General features: G+C 42.9%; 6 protein-coding genes across 6 annotated transcripts; 3 read left to right on the forward strand and 3 right to left on the reverse strand.

Annotated features, from left to right (window-relative positions):
* Nucleotides 1–769: 769 nt before the first annotated feature.
* Nucleotides 770–1,663, forward strand: lys7 (alpha-aminoadipate reductase phosphopantetheinyl transferase Lys7; the record flags this gene model as incomplete). The annotated part of the gene is made up of 1 exon (XM_018882764.1): nt 770–1,663. The coding sequence occupies one exon, from the start codon at nt 770–772 to the stop codon at nt 1,661–1,663; it is 894 nt and encodes a 297-aa protein (XP_018734265.1).
* Nucleotides 1,664–2,124: 461 nt separating this feature from the next.
* On the forward strand, nt 2,125–3,186 carry AWJ20_9 (uncharacterized protein; the record flags this gene model as incomplete). Its single annotated transcript, XM_018882870.1, has 1 exon — nt 2,125–3,186. One exon carries the CDS (start codon nt 2,125–2,127, stop codon nt 3,184–3,186), a length of 1,062 nt encoding a protein of 353 aa, XP_018734266.1.
* Nucleotides 3,187–3,663: 477 nt separating this feature from the next.
* PRX1 (Prx1p) lies at nt 3,664–4,755 on the reverse strand (the record flags this gene model as incomplete). Its single annotated transcript, XM_018877846.1, has 2 exons — nt 3,664–4,479; nt 4,537–4,755. 2 exons carry the CDS (start codon nt 4,753–4,755, stop codon nt 3,664–3,666), a joined length of 1,035 nt encoding a protein of 344 aa, XP_018734267.1.
* Nucleotides 4,756–4,880: 125 nt separating this feature from the next.
* On the reverse strand, nt 4,881–5,591 carry AWJ20_11 (chitin synthase 6; the record flags this gene model as incomplete). The annotated part of the gene is made up of 1 exon (XM_018877953.1): nt 4,881–5,591. The coding sequence occupies one exon, from the start codon at nt 5,589–5,591 to the stop codon at nt 4,881–4,883; it is 711 nt and encodes a 236-aa protein (XP_018734268.1).
* Nucleotides 5,592–5,940: 349 nt separating this feature from the next.
* CHS3 (chitin synthase CHS3) lies at nt 5,941–9,678 on the reverse strand (the record flags this gene model as incomplete). Its single annotated transcript, XM_018878056.1, has 1 exon — nt 5,941–9,678. One exon carries the CDS (start codon nt 9,676–9,678, stop codon nt 5,941–5,943), a length of 3,738 nt encoding a protein of 1,245 aa, XP_018734269.1.
* A 3,874-nt stretch (nt 9,679–13,552) lies between these two features.
* On the forward strand, nt 13,553–18,724 carry CHS3 (chitin synthase CHS3; the record flags this gene model as incomplete). The annotated part of the gene is made up of 1 exon (XM_018878167.1): nt 13,553–18,724. One exon carries the CDS (start codon nt 13,553–13,555, stop codon nt 18,722–18,724), a length of 5,172 nt encoding a protein of 1,723 aa, XP_018734270.1.
* Between the last annotated feature and the right edge of the window lie 31 nt (nt 18,725–18,755).

The following is an 18,755-nucleotide window of genomic DNA, read 5'->3' on the forward strand; positions in this document are numbered from 1 at the left end:
TAGATTTGGCGGGGGAAAGTGATTCCTGATATGGAGACATTTTTGGGTAGTTTCCAATTATTATTAGTTCAGAAAATGTAAGTAGGAAGAATTGTACAATTTAACTGTGCACTTAAATTTCAAAAGAAGAAGAACAAATAGTCAAACGATTGTTTGATTCTATTGATAGATGGTAGTTGAATTTTTTGATTTATTACAATAGTATTTGGTCTGATTAGGGCAATTTATATTAGTTTCAGTAGGTGTTTTGAAATATAAAACATGGCTAGTTAGTCATATATGGGGGCACTGTTCCGCCAGAAAACAGGACCCTGCGTAAATCCCCACATATTGCCTTGCGTCTGATCTGCCTCGCTACTACGGTTATGCATCTAAAAAAATTAAAAGATTACGCAACCAGCATGAATTTGCTAAGAGATTATAAATCTTGCAGAAAACTCGACAAGGTGACTCGACATGATCGCTGACTCTAACCTTTAGCGGTTGAACGGGAATCGACCCCCACAGAGTATACTATATGACTCAGATAGATCTTATAGATATTTCGAAGTTATCATCTCAACGGGTGCGGCGGTGAATGAATGAATATACGGCTTGTTCTCAAACTTGGATAGAGGCTTAGTCATTGTTGCTCTGCTTGTGATTTTTAATCGCCTGGGGTTTACTCATGGATAATCGCGTCAATATTTCGTATATCGACGTAAGACAGATATGGAATGACCGAGAGTCATTTCAGTATGCTCTCAGGTTGCTACCTGATAATGTACAAATGCGAGTTACCAAGCTAAAGTTCATTGATGACGCAAAAATGTCATTAGCATCGCATCTGCTCCAGCGTCATTTGGTGTGGAAGTTTGTTCAAGAAAAAGATAAAGGGACCAAATTGTCTTTTCTCAAAGATATTCGATTTCATTCTGGTAAATTTGGGAGGCCTTATTTCAGGAGTTCTCCAGAATCAGATTATGTAATTGACTTCAATATCAGCACTGTTTCGGGTCGTGTGATTATAGCACATATTGTCAGATCCAAAAATTGTTCTGAAAGGCTAGAAAAATCAATTCAAGCGCAAACAGACTGTCCTGTTCTTGGAATTGATCTGACAGATCCGCCATCACTACAATCAGCTGAATGGATGGATGAATTCGCACCAATGGTTTCAACTCCAGACGAATTACTGGCCATCAAGGCTGCGTCGTCAATTAATATTGGTATTTCAGACATCGATAGAACCCTTTTATCGGGTATATCTTTAGCTATTCGGTGGGCGATCAAAGAATCTTATATTAAAGGAATTGGTGCAGGGCTGGTGGGTGCTGTTGACATATCCCAAGTGGAAGTGGATAAGGAATCCAATGACTCCATTGATAAACTCGTTATAGACGAGTATCTAAAACAGGCCAGGTCAGCTGCGTCGCATAAAAACGGGGGCGATAATTTTAGCGTAAGCAAGTCCAATAATATCACTGCAAAATACTTTTCTGCTCAGAAGGTCATTGTTGCATCATCTGAGCAGGCTGATTGGAGAGTGAAGATATTTACTTTTGATGGAATAATTGCTGCCATTATGCTACACCAAGATATATGTGTATCGGAGGAGCCAGAATTGAATCTCAACAGACTTGCACTACAAACGATATTAGACGACATTGCCACTTCTTGCTAGCACCCTTGCATACCTTATTTATTTATTATATTTAAGTCATTGTAAATAATAGAGAATATACTTTAGAGGTACACCGTAGTCTACTACATTACTAAAGGGACGAGGAACATGGGATCTGGTGACGCAACTCCGCCACGGATGAATTGTCCAGGATTCGTATTTCTAGCAAACACATATGGGTGATCCCGGGTCTGATAAGCGCTGTACAGTATTGGCACCTGCATAAATCTATCTCGGAGAACGGCTGGTTTTGTGCATGTACGGGGCTCGCAGCCGGGATCAATTCTCAGTCTCTGGTTCCAATCAATTCATTGCTAATTCAACCTCCGATTATTTATTGCTCTACTACCATCTTTTTGAATAGAAATTAATATTTTTTTGTTTATTGGAACCTAGACCGTTGTCAATTATAGTGACGGTTGTTTTTTGTTCTAGTCTCTCTCAATTGTCATAGTCCGACAATGTCAGACTCTACCCCGCAGCCACAGCAAATTACCGCTATAAAGACCCCGTTACCATCGAAATCATGCTCAAAACCATTATCAATTAGCAAAGATGACTCTTCTTCTACAGAACCGGATACTAAACCAAAAGATAAACCTCTGCGGAAAGCGAGCCCAACATCTCACTTATATGCCGGATTTGCCAGCGGCATCACCTCTTCTATCCTACTTCAGCCACTAGATTTGTTAAAAACTAGAGTCCAGCAGTCGGGCGAAGCCACTATAACCTCAGCATTTAAGGAGCTAACGTCTTTTCGTGCATTATGGAGAGGAACCGTGCCATCAGCGCTGCGAATGTCCATTGGAAGCGGTTTGTATTTTACCACCCTCAATTCTACCCGTGCATATCTACAACAACGAAATTACAATAAACTTTTACAAGATCACGACAAGGATACAACTTCTAAAGCAGGAAATGCTGGTCTTGGTGATAGCTCGAGCTTGCCAAAACTTGGCATGTACGAAAATCTTGCTAGTGGAGCTTTTGTAAGAGGAGTTGTTGGATTCATGACCATGCCTATTACTGTCATTAAAGTACGCTACGAGTCATCTATGTACAATTATACATCAATGTGGAATGCAGTTCAATCTGTATATAGAAATCACGGAGTGCGGGGGTATTTTTATGGATATGGAGCCACTTTTGCGAGGGATGCTCCTTACGCTGGACTTTACGTTCTGTTTTACGAAAAGTCAAAAGAAATTGTAAATAACCTGTTTCCTTCTACCGAACGCAGATCCACAGTAACTGCGGCCATTATGAATTCATCCTCAGCATTTTTCTCTGCTGGTCTTGCAACTACAATCACCAGTCCATTTGACACCATCAAGACCAGAGTTCAATTAAACCCCGTAAAATACAAAGGCTTCTTCCAAGCTGCAAAGATAATGGTTAAGGAAGATGGTTTTATAAGGTTTTTTGATGGACTTTCACTACGTTTATCAAGAAAGGCACTTAGCGCAGGAATATCTTGGTGTATATATGAAGAGATTGTACGAAGGCTCCAGCAGCCACTGTAACTTGTAATTTATTATATGCAGCTTTTAGAGCAGATATGACTTGTAGCATTGAAACTGTAGTTCGGTCAGTTCTGGGCATGTCGGCCTATGTGAAGTAGTCCGGTTGACAAAGGCAGACTTATAGAGGATCGAGATCGAAAACAAAGGACCATGCTCATGTGGAGCTGGAAAAACATTGACAATATCGCATATTTTACCTACTCAGTGGTATATCTGTAGTGAGGTTAAAAGTCATACTTCTGACTTGGATTGCTTATCATGGTCAATCGAGTCACTTTGCTTTCGTTCTTTGCGAAAAAAGTATTCCTTGCTGGTTTCCATCTCGGTAATAAGCTCCTGCCATTCTTTCTCTTTCTGGAGATCACCAGTACCGAGTTCCTTTTTTACATCAACTGGTTCTCCTCTATTCAATCTATATGGAAATGTTATTTATTATTCCTATAGATGCCTTTAAGAGAATCTACTTCATATGTGTACTTACTTGCCAACGACATTCTCAAGATCAGCAACACGAGAATCCTTACTCAAACCTTCGGATCCAACAAGAGCAGCACCGACACCTGCGGCAATCAAAGCAAAAGTGGTATAGTTTGAGGAAGAAGAGTACGAAGGACCACCGAACAAGGACAAAACACTCGATTTGACGTTGTGCTTAACAAATCTCAAATAAGGCTTGACTTCACGAACTTCACCAAATTTCTTGGCAGCATCGCTAGTGCTAACACTGACGGGGACGATAACATCCTTGCCAGGGACCCAGTCAACAGGGGTAGCAATGCCTTGACCGTCAGCCAATTGCAAAGCATCTAAAACACGAAGGACCTCAGCGGTATTACGGCCAGTAGAGGCTGGGTAAACCAAAAAAAGACGAACCTTCTTCTTAGGATCGATGATGAAGACATTACGAATGGTCATAGCCATACCACTGTTAATGTTCTTGAAACCTTCCTCATCAACCATATCATACAAGAAAGCAACATTGCGATCCTTATCGGCAATGATGGGGAAGTCGAATTTCTTGCCAGAGGTGGAAGTCTCCTCAATATCCTTGACCCACTCGCCATGACTCTCCAAACCATCAGCACTCAATCCAATAAGCTTGGCATTACGCTTAGTAAATTCCTCTTGCAAAGCAGCGAAAGCTCCTAATTCAGTGGTACAGACAGGAGTGAAATCGGCAGGGTGGGAAAAGAGAATCGTCCAAGAATCTCCAACGAATTCATGAAAGTCAATTTCACCGTCAGTAGTCAAAGCTTTGAAATTAGGAGCAGTGGATCCAATTCTAATTCTGGGCTAGTTGGATTTGTTAGCAATTGAAATCTTACTGAAAATATATCAATTGCTACTTACCTGGTCAGCAGCATTGAATGCAAAGTGTCTCACAGCTGGAACAACAATTCGAGCACCAGAACGACTGCGTCTAGCAGAAGTTAAAAGAGTCTTACGAGCCAAAGTCAAAACAGACATTTCGGGGTCAATTGAGTTGAAAAAAGAGTTAGCTAGTGTCAAGCATATGTCTTCTTGTTTATATGCATGTGCTCGCGCCATTGCGTGATTCCCCGTGCTCATCAAGTACCTGCATCTCAGGTCTTAAAGTGGACGATCATGAGAACTAAAATATAAATTATTTATATATATCAGTACAATAGATTTAGATATGATGCACACAATTATTCAATGAAATGACGAGGAGACTATGGAATGTTAGGTGAGGGAGGTCCATCTTTAACGACCTCATTTTCTGGGGCAGTAGAAATTAAATCTGCTGGTGGGTGTTCTGGTATTTCTGACTCTTCATTCTCCATGCTCTCAAGCTCTTCGTCTATTAGTCTATCCACAGCAGCCACCTTATTGCCAACGAAGTCCATTCCAAGAATGTCCTCAACCTTTTGTCGAAGTTGTCTTTTGGTCATAGTGTCAAGATCAGCACCTCTCAAGACCGTCTTGATTGTTTCCCGAACTTGAACTTCGCGATGCTCATCAAATTGAGCTTGGTCATCCAAAAGTTCTGTAGGTGCTAATGATAGTCGCAAGCTTCTAGCTTCACCACCAACAGCAGTTGTCGGAGTGCCCACTCTGTTAATGTCCATGCTAAATTGAGAGAATGGTCTAGTAGATCTAGTCTCAGTAGCTGCGTCAAACATGACACTCTTTCGGGCAGACAGGTCTTGCATGTCATACCCGTAGTCGGTATATTCAACATTATTGATGACACGTCCCTTGCGGTCATCAAACACAATTCTTCTTTCTTCGCCAGGTAAGTTGTTTCTATTGGCATAAGACTGCCATGATTCTAATGGAACACTTCGTGGATCAAATACCTCATTAGGGTCAACCTTGAGTTTTCTCTTTCCAGCATTCTCTTCGACGACAATACGGGTGTTACCCCATGAGAAGTTATCCATATTCCAAAATGAGTAGATTGGTAGCAAAAATGAGTGAACTGGGTATGCAGCTATATAGATAAGCATCCATCCAACCTATGTAATCGTTAGTAAATGTCAGAAATTAGACGACTTTTTCCAAAGATTCTTATACTTACATGTTGCCATTGTCTGCGGAGAATAAACACAAGTGCCTGCATACCGTATACTGCACCGATAAGTACAATCGAGATAATAGGCAAGGGACCGCTATGAGAAGCAATTCTATAAATCAAGTAGGCAAGATAGACAACGACAGATGGAAGCATGACAGTTCTACATTTGTTAGTATCGCATCTAGCATTTCGAACCACTAGAGACTTTATGGTACTTACCCAATCAGGTCGATAAACACGACACCTCTCATACTGAAAAAGCCGAAACCACACATGGTATTTAATCTCAGCAACTCCATCAAGTTATGTACTGTAGAGTTAATCCATCTACGTCTTTGGGAAAGTAAAACAGAAAAGTCTTCTGGAGCAGCGGTCTGACAGTATGCATCTGGGATGAAAGAATACTTCATCTTGGGGAAATATTTGGACATCAGCGTAGTCAAGTAACGATCTTCACCAAGTGAGAAAAGATTCTTCTTGTGTAAAGTATCAACATTGATGATAGAATAGTCCCTAATAACTTCGTTGGAAATAAACAGTGGAGCATACTTCTTGGCTGTCTTCAGTCTATACAAAGAGAAACAACCAGGTAAACAGGTAACACTTCCGAAAAGACTTTCAAATTGCTTAGTAAGATGATGTGAAATGAAATATTCGTAAACTTGAATCATTGTTGTCCAACTCTTCTCCTCATTCTGCAATCCGGTCTCACCACAGATTCCAGCAATGCGACTGTCATTTGCACAAGCAGATACAAGTCTTGTTAAGGAATCCTCAGCCACAGATGTATCGGCATCCACCATGAAAATATATTCATACAATTCAGGGTCAACACCGATAATATTTGTCATGTGATGGAACAGCTCAAGCTCAAGTGGTGACATGGGCTTCTGATAGTGCACTTTGTTAAGGAATCTCATGATCATAATTTGGGAATCACGCTTACCTCTGTTACCAGGCTTGCTTGTCTCTTGTGGTCTTCCTACCTTAACAACGACGATAAACGGAACAACATTCCCTTCATTCTCATACAGTCCTGAATAGACTTTAGCAAAGTTCAGCTGGTTGGCACCTTCTCCAATACTCTCATAGGCCAAAGCAGGAGGGTTGACCCTTTCATCTACTCCGAGCATATCGAGGACAATATTAGGAGTTGGCTTGTCGTTACCAGCACCCACAATCATACCATCACAAACGAGCAACAGCAACTTACGTCTGTTGTCGTACTTCAGGTTTGTTAAAGAATCAACAGCCAGTCTGAAATCGGTTTCACTTTCTGTATAAATAGGAATTTGACAGAGAACAAACTTATCCTGGGGTGATGGAACACGTTTACTTCCGAATCGAATGGAAGCCAAGAATTTGACAAGAGTTACACTTGTAAGAATACCGGCGAATACTAGCAAAATAACATTGGCAACTTGACAACGTACTGAATCTCTGAAATCGACTTCACCAGCACGGAATGCATTGTTAAGACACTGCAAAGTGTTTTGTCTTGTCAAAGCATCCAACTGGTCGCCATTAAACTGTTCAGTGATGTCTTGTCCTTGTCCGTTAACAAACATGTTAACAACAGTGTCACTGAAAAAGTTCCAAGGCTTTGTGACTGGATCATTATCCGGATAGATAGCTGTTGTCAAGAAATAGTTGGTTACATCGTAAATTTGATTGTTGAGAATGAATGTATACTGGTTATTCGCCTGAGCAGTTTTGAGAAGATCGTTTCTCTTCGCAACAACCCGACCCTTGTAGTAGTTCTTGATCTTGGGCTGAAATACTGAGTTGTACCAAGTATATTTATGGAGAGCAGTGTTATTCGCAGGAACCAGGTAAGCTCCGCTATTGTGCAAACCACTAGAGATGGGTGACTTCGTTTCATTGTAAGACAGTGAGATACTAACGTCGGTGACAAGGGCTGGACATGCTACAGTTAGAGGAGGAGGGAAGTAATCAGATAAGTCCTGACCAGCAAATTCGAGCATGCGACTGGGGGTTGTTTGAATAGAGCTGTCAGAGTGTTGAATCTTGTAAAACTTGGTCAAGTCGTACACATTACCATGAATAGAGACATAGAAATCATTTTCTCCCTGGTGAGTAGCAATCTCTTTACTATTCCAAACTTTATCATAGTCAGAACACACGAATTTTCCAAGGAAAATCATGTAGAAGATAATACCTGCATTGATGAGAAAGATAATGAAACAGAGTAGCAGCTTTTCTCTCCAGGCCATACGAATCTCTGGACGTTTCATTCTCATAATGTACTTCAAAAATGGAGATGGGATCCAAAAAGTAAAGAGCCAAACAAAGAAAACCCATACTCTTCGTTCGGTTGTCATTTTCTCGATCTTGGTGATTCTACCAGCCGTGTTATGCTCAATGTCGCCACCACGTTCTTTTAATCCATAGTCGTTATCAAAATCGGCATCGTCTAGTTCGTCATCAGACGGGTCCATATCACCTCCAGGAGTTTGCTGGTATTGTGGTGCGCGATTTAGTTCCTTGTTGTATCCGGTCATGTCATGACTACCATTATTATATCCATGGTCGACGTTCTGCATGGGCAATAGTCTCTCAGTTTGGTCAAATGGATTAGATGCAACATACTCATCACTGGGATACGACTGCCCAAATGTATCAGTAGAATCATTGACATAAGGAGAATTTCCTGACAAGCCATCTAATCCGAGTTCCAGGTCGCGCCATACGCTTTCGGAAATCCAAATTCGCTTGGAACCCTTGGCGAAATCATTATGACCCCATCGTTTATCATGAATTGCCCAGTGCTCAAGGTCACTGAAAGTAATATTAGGTGGCAGTAACGCCGAATATCTCTCGATAAACTCGTAGGGCTCGAAATCGGCAGTAAAATCGATTTGACGACGCTTCTGTGCCCACTCGGTGACAAAGAATTCTCGCACTTGAGCAGACACCACAGAACTCGACCACCTATCAGCAGCCAATCCAGCAGCATCACCACATGACGTCAGATTAAGGGCCACCCATATTCGGTTACGAGCAATGAGATCAGCTATTTCAAATGCACTTTCCTCTTCATCAGGCGAGATCGATGGTTTTCGCGACGATAAATAAGATAATGAAGAATCGAGAATATCTTCAAAATTAGGAATCATAGCCACTGTCCTTGTCACTGAGTTATTTGTAGTCTGTGTGGACATTTTTTGAATAGCTCGGGTGACGGCCACTGGAGATTTGGGGATGCTAAGACCATCGTCGAATAGCTCCTGATTAATACCGATCGAGTTGTCGAAAACATTTCTCAAAACGTCCTTTCGATGGTCATCTGCACATTCGGCAATAGTAACGACCGAAACAACCTCATTCTCATTATTGTCATTAGGCTTATCCAACTTGGCCAGGAAGGCATTGAGCTCAGAAACAACATTCTTAACCAATGCAATATAAGAAGACACGATAAGTTCTCTAGGAGCGTATCGTGACTGGGTCTTAGGATCGATGCCAATTAACGAAGCTCCTTCAGCGATATCATTTGGATCTCTGTTACCTAGCAGCAGGATACCAGACAAAGTCGACAAAACGCCCCGCAAAGTCGACGCTTTGAATCCACATTGTCTTAACGCATCGCTCCAGTCCTTGGCCAGAGCATAGTCATCGGAAAAGTTAACCCAGTCTGGCAGTTTATATGTTCCTGATTTCTTAAGCAGATCATACTGATCTGGCGAACTTTTGAGTGATAAATATGTGCCTCTGGTCTCAGACGACTCGTTTAAGAGCAAGTGGTAAAACACATCAAACACTCTATTTGATTCCTTAGACGGTAGATTCAGCAGCTGGTCTAGCGAACTAAACGGGTTTTCTGGGACAAGGATTCGAGTGCTAACGATATCACCTCGTGCATTTAGCTCGAACTTGACTCCCAGACCGTCATGGAAACGCGTTGAGAGATTTTGTGGAGTCAACGCTGTCATGAAAGGCGACAGCACGTTCAACGCCTGTAAAACTGCAGAATCTACATTTGGAAACGATGAAATCACTGAAAAGAATCCTGTCGATGCTGCTGGATGTGCTGGCCTAAATTTGTTGTTAGTACTGTCTCGTTCATAGAGGGGTGGGGGGAGGTCTGCCTCCGGCAGCTGGGGCTCTGCCCCAGACCCCGTGGCTCCTCTCGCTTCGCTCGAGTCGGGCGTCGTGATTCCCTGGTTTGTTTATACCCAGTCTTAGACGACTGGGAAATAGTCCCCTGGCTAGACTTACATCACCAGTATAGCCTGATCCTCGCATCGTCTGTAGGCATGGTCCCAGACAGATAGCACGAAAGAATCTTCGACATTAGGACCCAATAGGATGGTGGATGAAGAGTCAATACGCAGCGACTTGAACTGGGCGTGTGTGAAAGTTTGATGCAGCGTCGCAATAAGCGACGAGGCCGAGATGGGAATGCTCGCACTGGAAAGTGGTGGCACGTCCATTATCCTAATATATAACCTTTGCCAATGTAGTATACAAAGATCTTAAGCAAAAATATCAACCAAGAACGAGTGAATGATGGTATTACTCAGATGTCGTGATTCTCCCGTATATCCATGTAGTTTTTTGAATGCACTACAAGGGAGTCAGAAAAAAAATATCCAAGTCAGTTCTTCACTTTCTTTCAAAAGAACGATATCAAAAACTCAGTCTATGATTATTGCCCAAACGATGAAAACGAGTGTTACAATGAGCGTTGCACAGGGCGGCCGGTTGATCTGGATGTCCAATGTGCTAATAAACGAAGACCACGCTAATGTAAACAAAAATGCTAGAAAAATAACAAACAGCTGCTACGCCTCTGGCTAAGCTAGTACCAGTGATTCGAATAAGATTGGCTCTGGTGATAAAATAAAGCCCAAAATCAAATATCACTTCACTGTTCGAAGAAAGCTGGAGCACGAAATATTAGTGAAAATGTCCCAGGGTAGCCAATGCCAAACGAAAGGTAGTGTAAGTGAACCGCCAAATGTGTTTTCCGTTACTGTCTTTCCAGTCTGTCAGCCTGTCCAGCTGCAGCCCGGCAGATTATTTTTAGCCACGGCCTCAATGGATCACACCGCTCGCAAGGCTGGCACCCGCACCACCACACCAGCACCAGCACCCGCATCAACTCCAGCGGGGGTTGGGAGTTTAGGCCCATCCAGCCCGTTCACCACCTGCACTGGCTTCCAAAATAAACAGGCCTGAATTCTCCGGATGCCCGTGGAAACGGGTCACGAAAGGGGCCGATTGCCTCCGGCGGCTGGGGCTCTGCCCCAGACCCCGTGGCTCCTCTCGCTCCGCTCGAGTCGAACATCCGGGACCGCTACGTCGCTCGAGAAGCGAGCACAACGGGGTCTGGGGCAGCGCCCCAGCCGCCGGAGGCAGCGAAAACCCCCCTCACAAGCAAGGTTTTCAGGGGACGAGGGTTGGCATCGGAAAAACGAGGATCGCCGGTGAGGGGCAGGGGTGCGCTGGAAAAAGCAATGTGGGGTGTTGTTGTTTTGGCTTCGAAAAAGGAAATTCCAGGTCGAGCTGCTCGAGTTAGATAGCTGATTAGGCTGATTAGGAAAGTAAACAGGAAATCCTGTTGAAAGTGGGGATGGGGTGAAAGCGAGGGTGGGTTCGTTGTGTGACGGTATGTAATCGTGTTGCTTGTCGGCTCAACCGGCGCGTTGAATAATTTGTCGTCACATCAATCGTTTGACCAGATAATATTTTTTTCGCTTCAACGGCCTTGGACCTGACTAAGGTGCAGACTTACGCGTTACTGAGCGACCGAGGCACGTTATCATGCAACCGTGTAGTACGGCTATTGGCCGATCTTCAGTGTTGCTTAAATTAGATCAGATTTTTCGCTGCCCAGCATTTTCATATTATACCTTAGTTAGGTTTACTGAAAGTATCTTTGTATATGATATCAACTATAGACTAAGCTCGTAAGTCCATGGGCTGTGGGGTATATACTTAGGTGACAGGGTAGTCGGTTTTCAGCGTGAGCATTGTGAAACGACGAGGTCAACACGGGGTGGGTAGTACCTTGATCTCGTGCTTGTAAATAATTTAGCTTAACAACTTGAAACAGCACTGTCTGCCGAACATACCGATACAAGGTCTCGTTAGTTAGAATAACACAATCGTTCTTTACAACCGAACTGGCAGCATAAACCCTCTCCCGAAATGAGAGCGAGTCTTTCTGTATTACTTGCTGCGGTTCTGCAACAAATTTTTCAGTTCAGGGCGTCGGCCATCTCAAACACAAAGCCACACCTGCAACGCACCCTGCTAATTAAGATTTATTATAGCTGCATCGAAACACATGCACAGGCGCCGAAACATCGTCCCAGCGGATTACATTGCCCCTCGCTGTCCTCTCCTGACAGCCAGCAAATCTGGTTTTGGGCCTGCCTCCGGCGGCTGGGGCTCGGCCCCAGACCCCGTTGTGCTCGCTTCGCGAGCCTGCGACGGGTGGGTTTAACATTATTGGAGTAGGCTTTTTCGCTAGAGGCCGTACAGCCCAGTGGATATAAATATATATAATTATTTCATAGTGACACTTCGTTGGTGCCGCTTTTAGACGAAAAGTAGCGAGCGTAATCAAAGTGAAATTGGTCTGGATTCAGAGTATATATAGTCCCATCTGCTCAGCACAGCCTGTCTGCCAGTCCTCACTGATTATTCTCCGGCTCGCTTTCTCACTCGTCTTGAAGGCTCTGGCTCTGTTAGCTGGGTCTTACCGTGCAATTCGGCATTGCATTATTTCAACCGACTGTTCAGGAACGCTTTCTATTTAGTTATTTCTATTTATTTTTGTATATTTTGATCCTGTTTTTTTGCACTTAATAGCTATCTTGTTGTTTTTTAAGTAATTTATTTGCTCTCTCCTCATTTCTCTCTTCCATACTCAGCCCACCGGCCCCACCCAGCTCGACTTACCCCTGAGCATTTTGTCCCTAACCTCACACTGTACCTACCTCGACCACTATATCCGTATCTGCAAATCACACTAGTCCTAACGCGGCTGTTGTCATTCACTGTACATGTGTTTATTTTTGTATACAAACGGTGCCAAAACTCACTTCCAGCTGCCCACTACCGGCATACAGCATACAGCATACTTTTTTGAATCGACCCACGACCTGCTGATGGAGTATCTGACTAAACAACGCCAGTGAACTTCGTCCTGATTTTGCTATCAATATTTGTTGGTTTGTATCTGTATCCACTCTCAACTTTTTTATTATTTTTCGCATTTCTAGTGCGATATAATCTCTTGTTTAACTATTCTCCTGCTTCTCAGTTTACTTGGCACGTTTGTTCACGATAAAATATTTTTGTTCAGTTTTTCGACTTTTACCTTTTGGTTCTCACGAACTAGCTCTTTTTGCCGATTTTTTGGTACTTATTTGCATTATTAGTACGTGTTTGTGTGCCTTAGATCCTGTATTCTTTCAGGGTCTATGTTATATCTGTTTGTCACCTTATTCTAACTGTTACAGATTCCTGAGAAATGCCTCCACAGTCGCTGGCGTCGGACATCTCGGTCCTCCCCGTGGCCAGTCTGACTGATCATGGTCTTACCTCGCACATCGCGTCCAGATTCCACCAGGGTCTACCGTCTGTCACCATTTCCAGTGGCACCTTAATTGCCCTCAATACCTTCAGCCCCTTCGACATCAACCAAGATCAATTGTTCAAGGATCTTGCCGCCCGTGTCTACAATCGTCTCTGCATCCGTGGTGAAAGTCAGATCGTTCTTTTCCTTGGTGAATCTGGCTCTGGTAAATCCGAATTCCGTTCTTCTGTCACCTCTCATCTGTTGAGTAAGTTACAATGACTTTGTTTTGCCTCCGGCGGCTGGGGCTCTGCCCCAGACCCCGTGGCTCCTCTCGCTACGCTCGAGTCGATCTTTCTACATCTTCTAAGTTCGGAGAGTTTGTGCCATTTTCTGCCACAAATTTGGTTCAACATCATCTACTTCCTCTAAGTATATATGGAAAACTAACTGGCTCAGCTCTGTCGAATAACCCACTATCTACAAAAATCAAAAATGCAGATTTCGTGTTCCAAGCCTTCACAACTACTAAAACTGCTCAGAGTTTAGCTTCGTCTAGAGCTGGAAACGTCCTCGAATTCCAGTATGGTACCGATGCTACCTTGATTGGTGCAAGTATTCTCGATTACCGTCTCGAGAGATCTAGAATCACCAAAGTACCCACTGGTGAACGGAACTACCATGTTTTCTACTCGCTTATGGCCGGAATCTCGGACACTGAACGTGAACATTTAGCACTCTCTGATCTGAATACCGCTAGATACCGATATTTGGGCCATCACTCACAGCTTAGGGTTGGAATCGATGATAGACAGCGATTCAAGCAGCTGCGAAGCTCTTTGAAGAGTTTGGAGTTCACTAGAGCTGACATAGCCAATATTTGTCAAATCCTCGCCGCTATTCTTCATATTGGTCAACTAATGTTCAGATCAACTGGTGCTGATGGTATGAGTTCTGCTGCAATTGAGGTGACAAATACTGATGTCCTTAACTGCATTGCCGGATTCTTAGGTGTCCGTCCTCATATCTTGGAAAGCACTCTTAGTTACAAGACTGTCAAAATCCAAAAGGATCGTGTTACCTTGGTCTTGGATCAATTGGGTGCCAGAGAAAACGCTGATGAATTGGCGAGAACTTTATATACTTTGCTCTTTTCCTGGATTATGGAAAAAATTAATAGTCGAATTTCTCAGGCTGAGAGCAGAAGTGGCAGTACCGCTGGTTTCGAGAATGAGATCGAGTCTCTGGTTGACAATACTATCACCGTTGTTGATTTCCCTGGTTTCACCATTTCCTCTTCTGTACCAACCCTCGACAAACTTTTGCATAATTCTGCTAACGAAATGTTCTACAACTTCATGTTAAAGTCATATTTTGAGAAGCCTTTGGAGAAGTTTGACAGTGAAGAAGTTGCCGTTCCTGCTGCTGAATACTTTGATAACTCCGATACTGTACGTATGCTTTTTAGACCCACAATGGGTTTATTGTCTGTTATCGATGATTATTCTCGGCGTGAAAAGGATGACAGCGCTTTGATGCATACTCTCCGTCAACGTTACGATAAGAGTGGTATTATTGACACTGTGACTGCAAGAAGATCCTTTTCCATTCGGCATTTCGCTGGTGAAGTTGAATATGAAGTTGACAACCTTATTGGCTCCAATACTGAATCCATTTCCGGAGATATTATTTCCTTGTTCACTTCCTCGTCTTCCTCGGATTTCCTGAAAAGCATATTCGGTTCTAGTGCTGTGGTGGACTCTACATTCGGTACTGAGGTTGTACAGGCTCATCTCTCGTCTAAACCTCTTCGTGCTCCTTCAGTAGTGAGAAGAAACACAACTAGTGGTGCGAACACAAAGCAGGATGCTGAGAAAAAGATTAATCGTAAAAATAAACAGCTCAATGGATGTGGTCAATTCATTTCTGCCATCGACCGTCTTCTGGATTCATTTGAAGGTGCAAACCCATATTTTGTCATATGTTTGAAACCTAATGATCATAGACTTTCTAATTCATTTGATGCTAGATGTGTTCGTCAACAAATTAAAGCTTTTGGATTGCCTGAAATTGCCCGTGCCGTTAAACAAACCGATTTCAGAGTGTTTTTGACCTTCAATGAATTTATTACCGCCATGTCCGCTAGCGAGGGTCACAATTCAAATCTCCTTCAAACCGCTGATGGTGTCACCGAGCGTGAAAAGGCTATTGAGATGATGCATTCTTTGTCATGGCCAGAACGTGATGCCCGTTATGGATTCACTGGTATCTTTTTATCCGAACATGCATGGCTACAAATTGTAGACCCCAAAATGTCTTTTGCTCAGTCTGCTGCTCAAAGATATATTGACTCTGGTGCTGATCTGACTCCAGCTGCTAGGGGCTATGCTGATAATGATGCTTTCTACTATGATCCAGATTCCAAATCCATTGCTGGTGCCACGATAGGTGGGGACCTCTTCAAGTACAACGATGGTAGGTCGATTAACAACCAGGCATATATTCGAACAAAGGAAATGGGTGAATCTGAACAGGATCAGACCGACCAGTATGCAGTAACTGGAGCAAGGAAGAGATGGATGTTCTTGGTATGGCTCTGGACTTGGTGGATTCCCGATTGGTTCATAAAGATTCTCGGCAGAATCCCCAGAAAAGATATTCGTACTGCCTGGAGGGAAAAGTTTGCCATTAACTTAATGATATGGGCTGCTTGTGCTTTCTGTGTTGTATTTTTGATTGGTTTTCCCATCCTTATTTGTCCCCTGCAAAACGTTATGAGTACTGAAGAGCTAAGTCAATATTCCTCCAAGCTCAACCCTGGCAAGACGCTAACTCAAGTACGGGGTGTAGTCTTTGACTTGACAACGTTTGCCCCTAGTCATTATCCTCAAGTTGTCTCTACCGATGATATTCTCAATTATGGTGGTCGTGACTCTAGTCCAATATTCCCTGTTCCAGTATCTGGTGTTTGTCGTGGTACTAATGGAAGTATCAGTGAATATGTTGTCTATGGACAGACAAGTAACTTTTCTGATGCCAATGCTGTATACCACGATTTTAGATACTTTACTGGTGATTACCGTCCTGATTGGTATTTGCAACAGATGCAATTCCTGAATGCCAATTTCAGAAAGGCTTACATTGGTATGACTCCTAGTGTCCTAAGTAAGACTGTTTCCCAACACAAGAATGTCATGGCTAGTTTGAATGGTTATGTTTATGATCTTTCAAGCTATACCGCTGGCGAGGTTACCACAAAAGCGCCACATGGCAAGAAAGTACCTGCTGATGTTGACACACATTTTATGGACTCACGATTGGTTAATCTGTTCGAACAGTATTCTGGAACTGATATTACCAAGAGGTTCAATGAGCTAGACATGAGTGAGGAGACCCGTGTTGAAATGAACAGATGTCTCAGAAATCTATTCATGGTTGGCAAACTTGACACCAGAGACTCAGTCCGTTGTGTTTTTGCAAGATACTTTTTATTGGCGATTACCATTTTTGTTGTTCTTATCATTTTGGTTAAATTCTTGGCAGCTTTGCAATTTGGTAAATCTCATATTCCTGATGAGTTGGATAAATTCTTCATCTGCCAAGTGCCTGCATATACAGAGGATGAAGAATCACTACGTCGTGCTATTGATTCTTTGGCTGCCACTCAATACGATGACAAGAGAAAACTTTTGATCGTCGTTTGTGACGGTATGATTGTAGGTGCTGGTAACGAGCGCCCTACTCCTAGAATCGTACTCGACATTCTGGGCTGTCCTCCTGATGTAGACCCACCTGCCTTGAGCTTTGAGAGTTTGGGTGAAGGTGCCAAACAGCATAATATGGGTAAAGTGTATTCTGGATTGTATGAGGTTCATGGCCACATTGTTCCATATCTAGTTCTAGTAAAGGTTGGTAAGCCAACCGAGATTAATCGTCCTGGTAACCGTGGTAAGCGTGATTCACAGATGGTGCTGATGAGATTCTTGAATCGTGTTCATTACAACTTGCCCATGAGTCCTCTGGAATTGGAATTATACCACCAAATTCAGAATGTTATTGGCGTCAATCCTGCATATTATGAGTATTTGCTGCAAGTTGATGCTGATACAATGGTAGGCCCAACCTCTGCTAGTCAATTTGTGTCTTCGATGGTAAATGACAGAAAGCTTCAAGCCATTTGTGGTGAAACCGCTCTGTCTAATGCTAAGAGTTCTATTGTTACTATGGTTCAAGTTTACGAGTATTATATTTCCCACAATCTGGCAAAAGCATTTGAATCCTTATTTGGTAGTGTCACCTGTCTTCCTGGTTGTTTCTCAATGTATCGTATTTATGATAACGAAACTGGTAAGCCACTTTTCGTATCTCACCCAGTTGTGAAAGGATATGCTGAGAACAGAGTTGATACTTTGCACATGAAGAACTTGCTTCACTTAGGTGAAGATCGTTATTTGACAACCTTGTTATTGAAGTACAATCCTAGATACAAGACCAAGTTTACTCGTCATGCTGAAGCCTGGACTGTTGCGCCTGATACCTGGTCTGTGTTCTTATCTCAACGTCGTAGATGGATTAACTCTACGGTTCACAATCTGATCGAGCTGGTTCCTATGGGTAATATGTGTGGTTTCTGTTGTTTTAGTATGAGATTTATCGTCGTTGTTGATTTGTTCAGTACGATCATTCAACCCGTGACTGTTGCTTATTTGGCATACCTGGTCTACTTGTTGGTCACCAAGACTGACGGTGTTCCCATCACCTCTATTGCTATGCTGGGTGCGATTTACGGATTGCAGGCTTTTATCTTCTTGTTACGTAGAAGATGGGAGATGATTGGTTGGATGCTCATTTACATCCTGGCCATTCCTATCTTTTCATTGGCATTACCATTGTACGCTTTCTGGCACATGGATGATTTCTCGTGGGGTAACACTCGTGTTGTTAATGGTGAAAAAGCTGGTACTAAGGTTGTTCTTTCTGATGAGGGCACTTTTGACCCATCTGAAATTCCCTTGAGAAGATGGCAAGAATACCAGGCTGAAGCTTGGCAAACATCTGAAGCTAGAAATGCCCCTGATGCTATGTCTATTGCGAGATCTCAATACTCTGCCTCTCAATATTCCGTTCCAGCTCCTCCAGCTGGTGGCAATGTAAGCATTGCACCTACTGAAAGAAGCTCTGGTGGAACTCCAGCCGGATCTGCCGCGGCTACACCATCAATCAGGGGGGAGGAACATGAACTACATTCTTTACCCCCTCAACTTCCTATTCTTCCCTCTGACGGAGAAATTACCAATGCTGTTCGAGAAATCCTGCGAACAGCAGACCTTATGATGGTTACTAAGAAGAGTATCCGACTCCAATTGGAGCAACAATTTGGAGTTAAACTTGCATCAAGAAGAGATTATATCAACTACGTCACAGAAGCAATTCTTACTGGAGAACTGTAATGTGCTTAACGTCCAAAATCCTATAAATAAA

Source organism: Sugiyamaella lignohabitans, chromosome A, assembly GCF_001640025.1.
Source record: "Sugiyamaella lignohabitans strain CBS 10342 chromosome A, complete sequence".
Classification (NCBI taxonomy): Eukaryota; Fungi; Ascomycota; class Dipodascomycetes; order Dipodascales; family Trichomonascaceae; genus Sugiyamaella; species Sugiyamaella lignohabitans.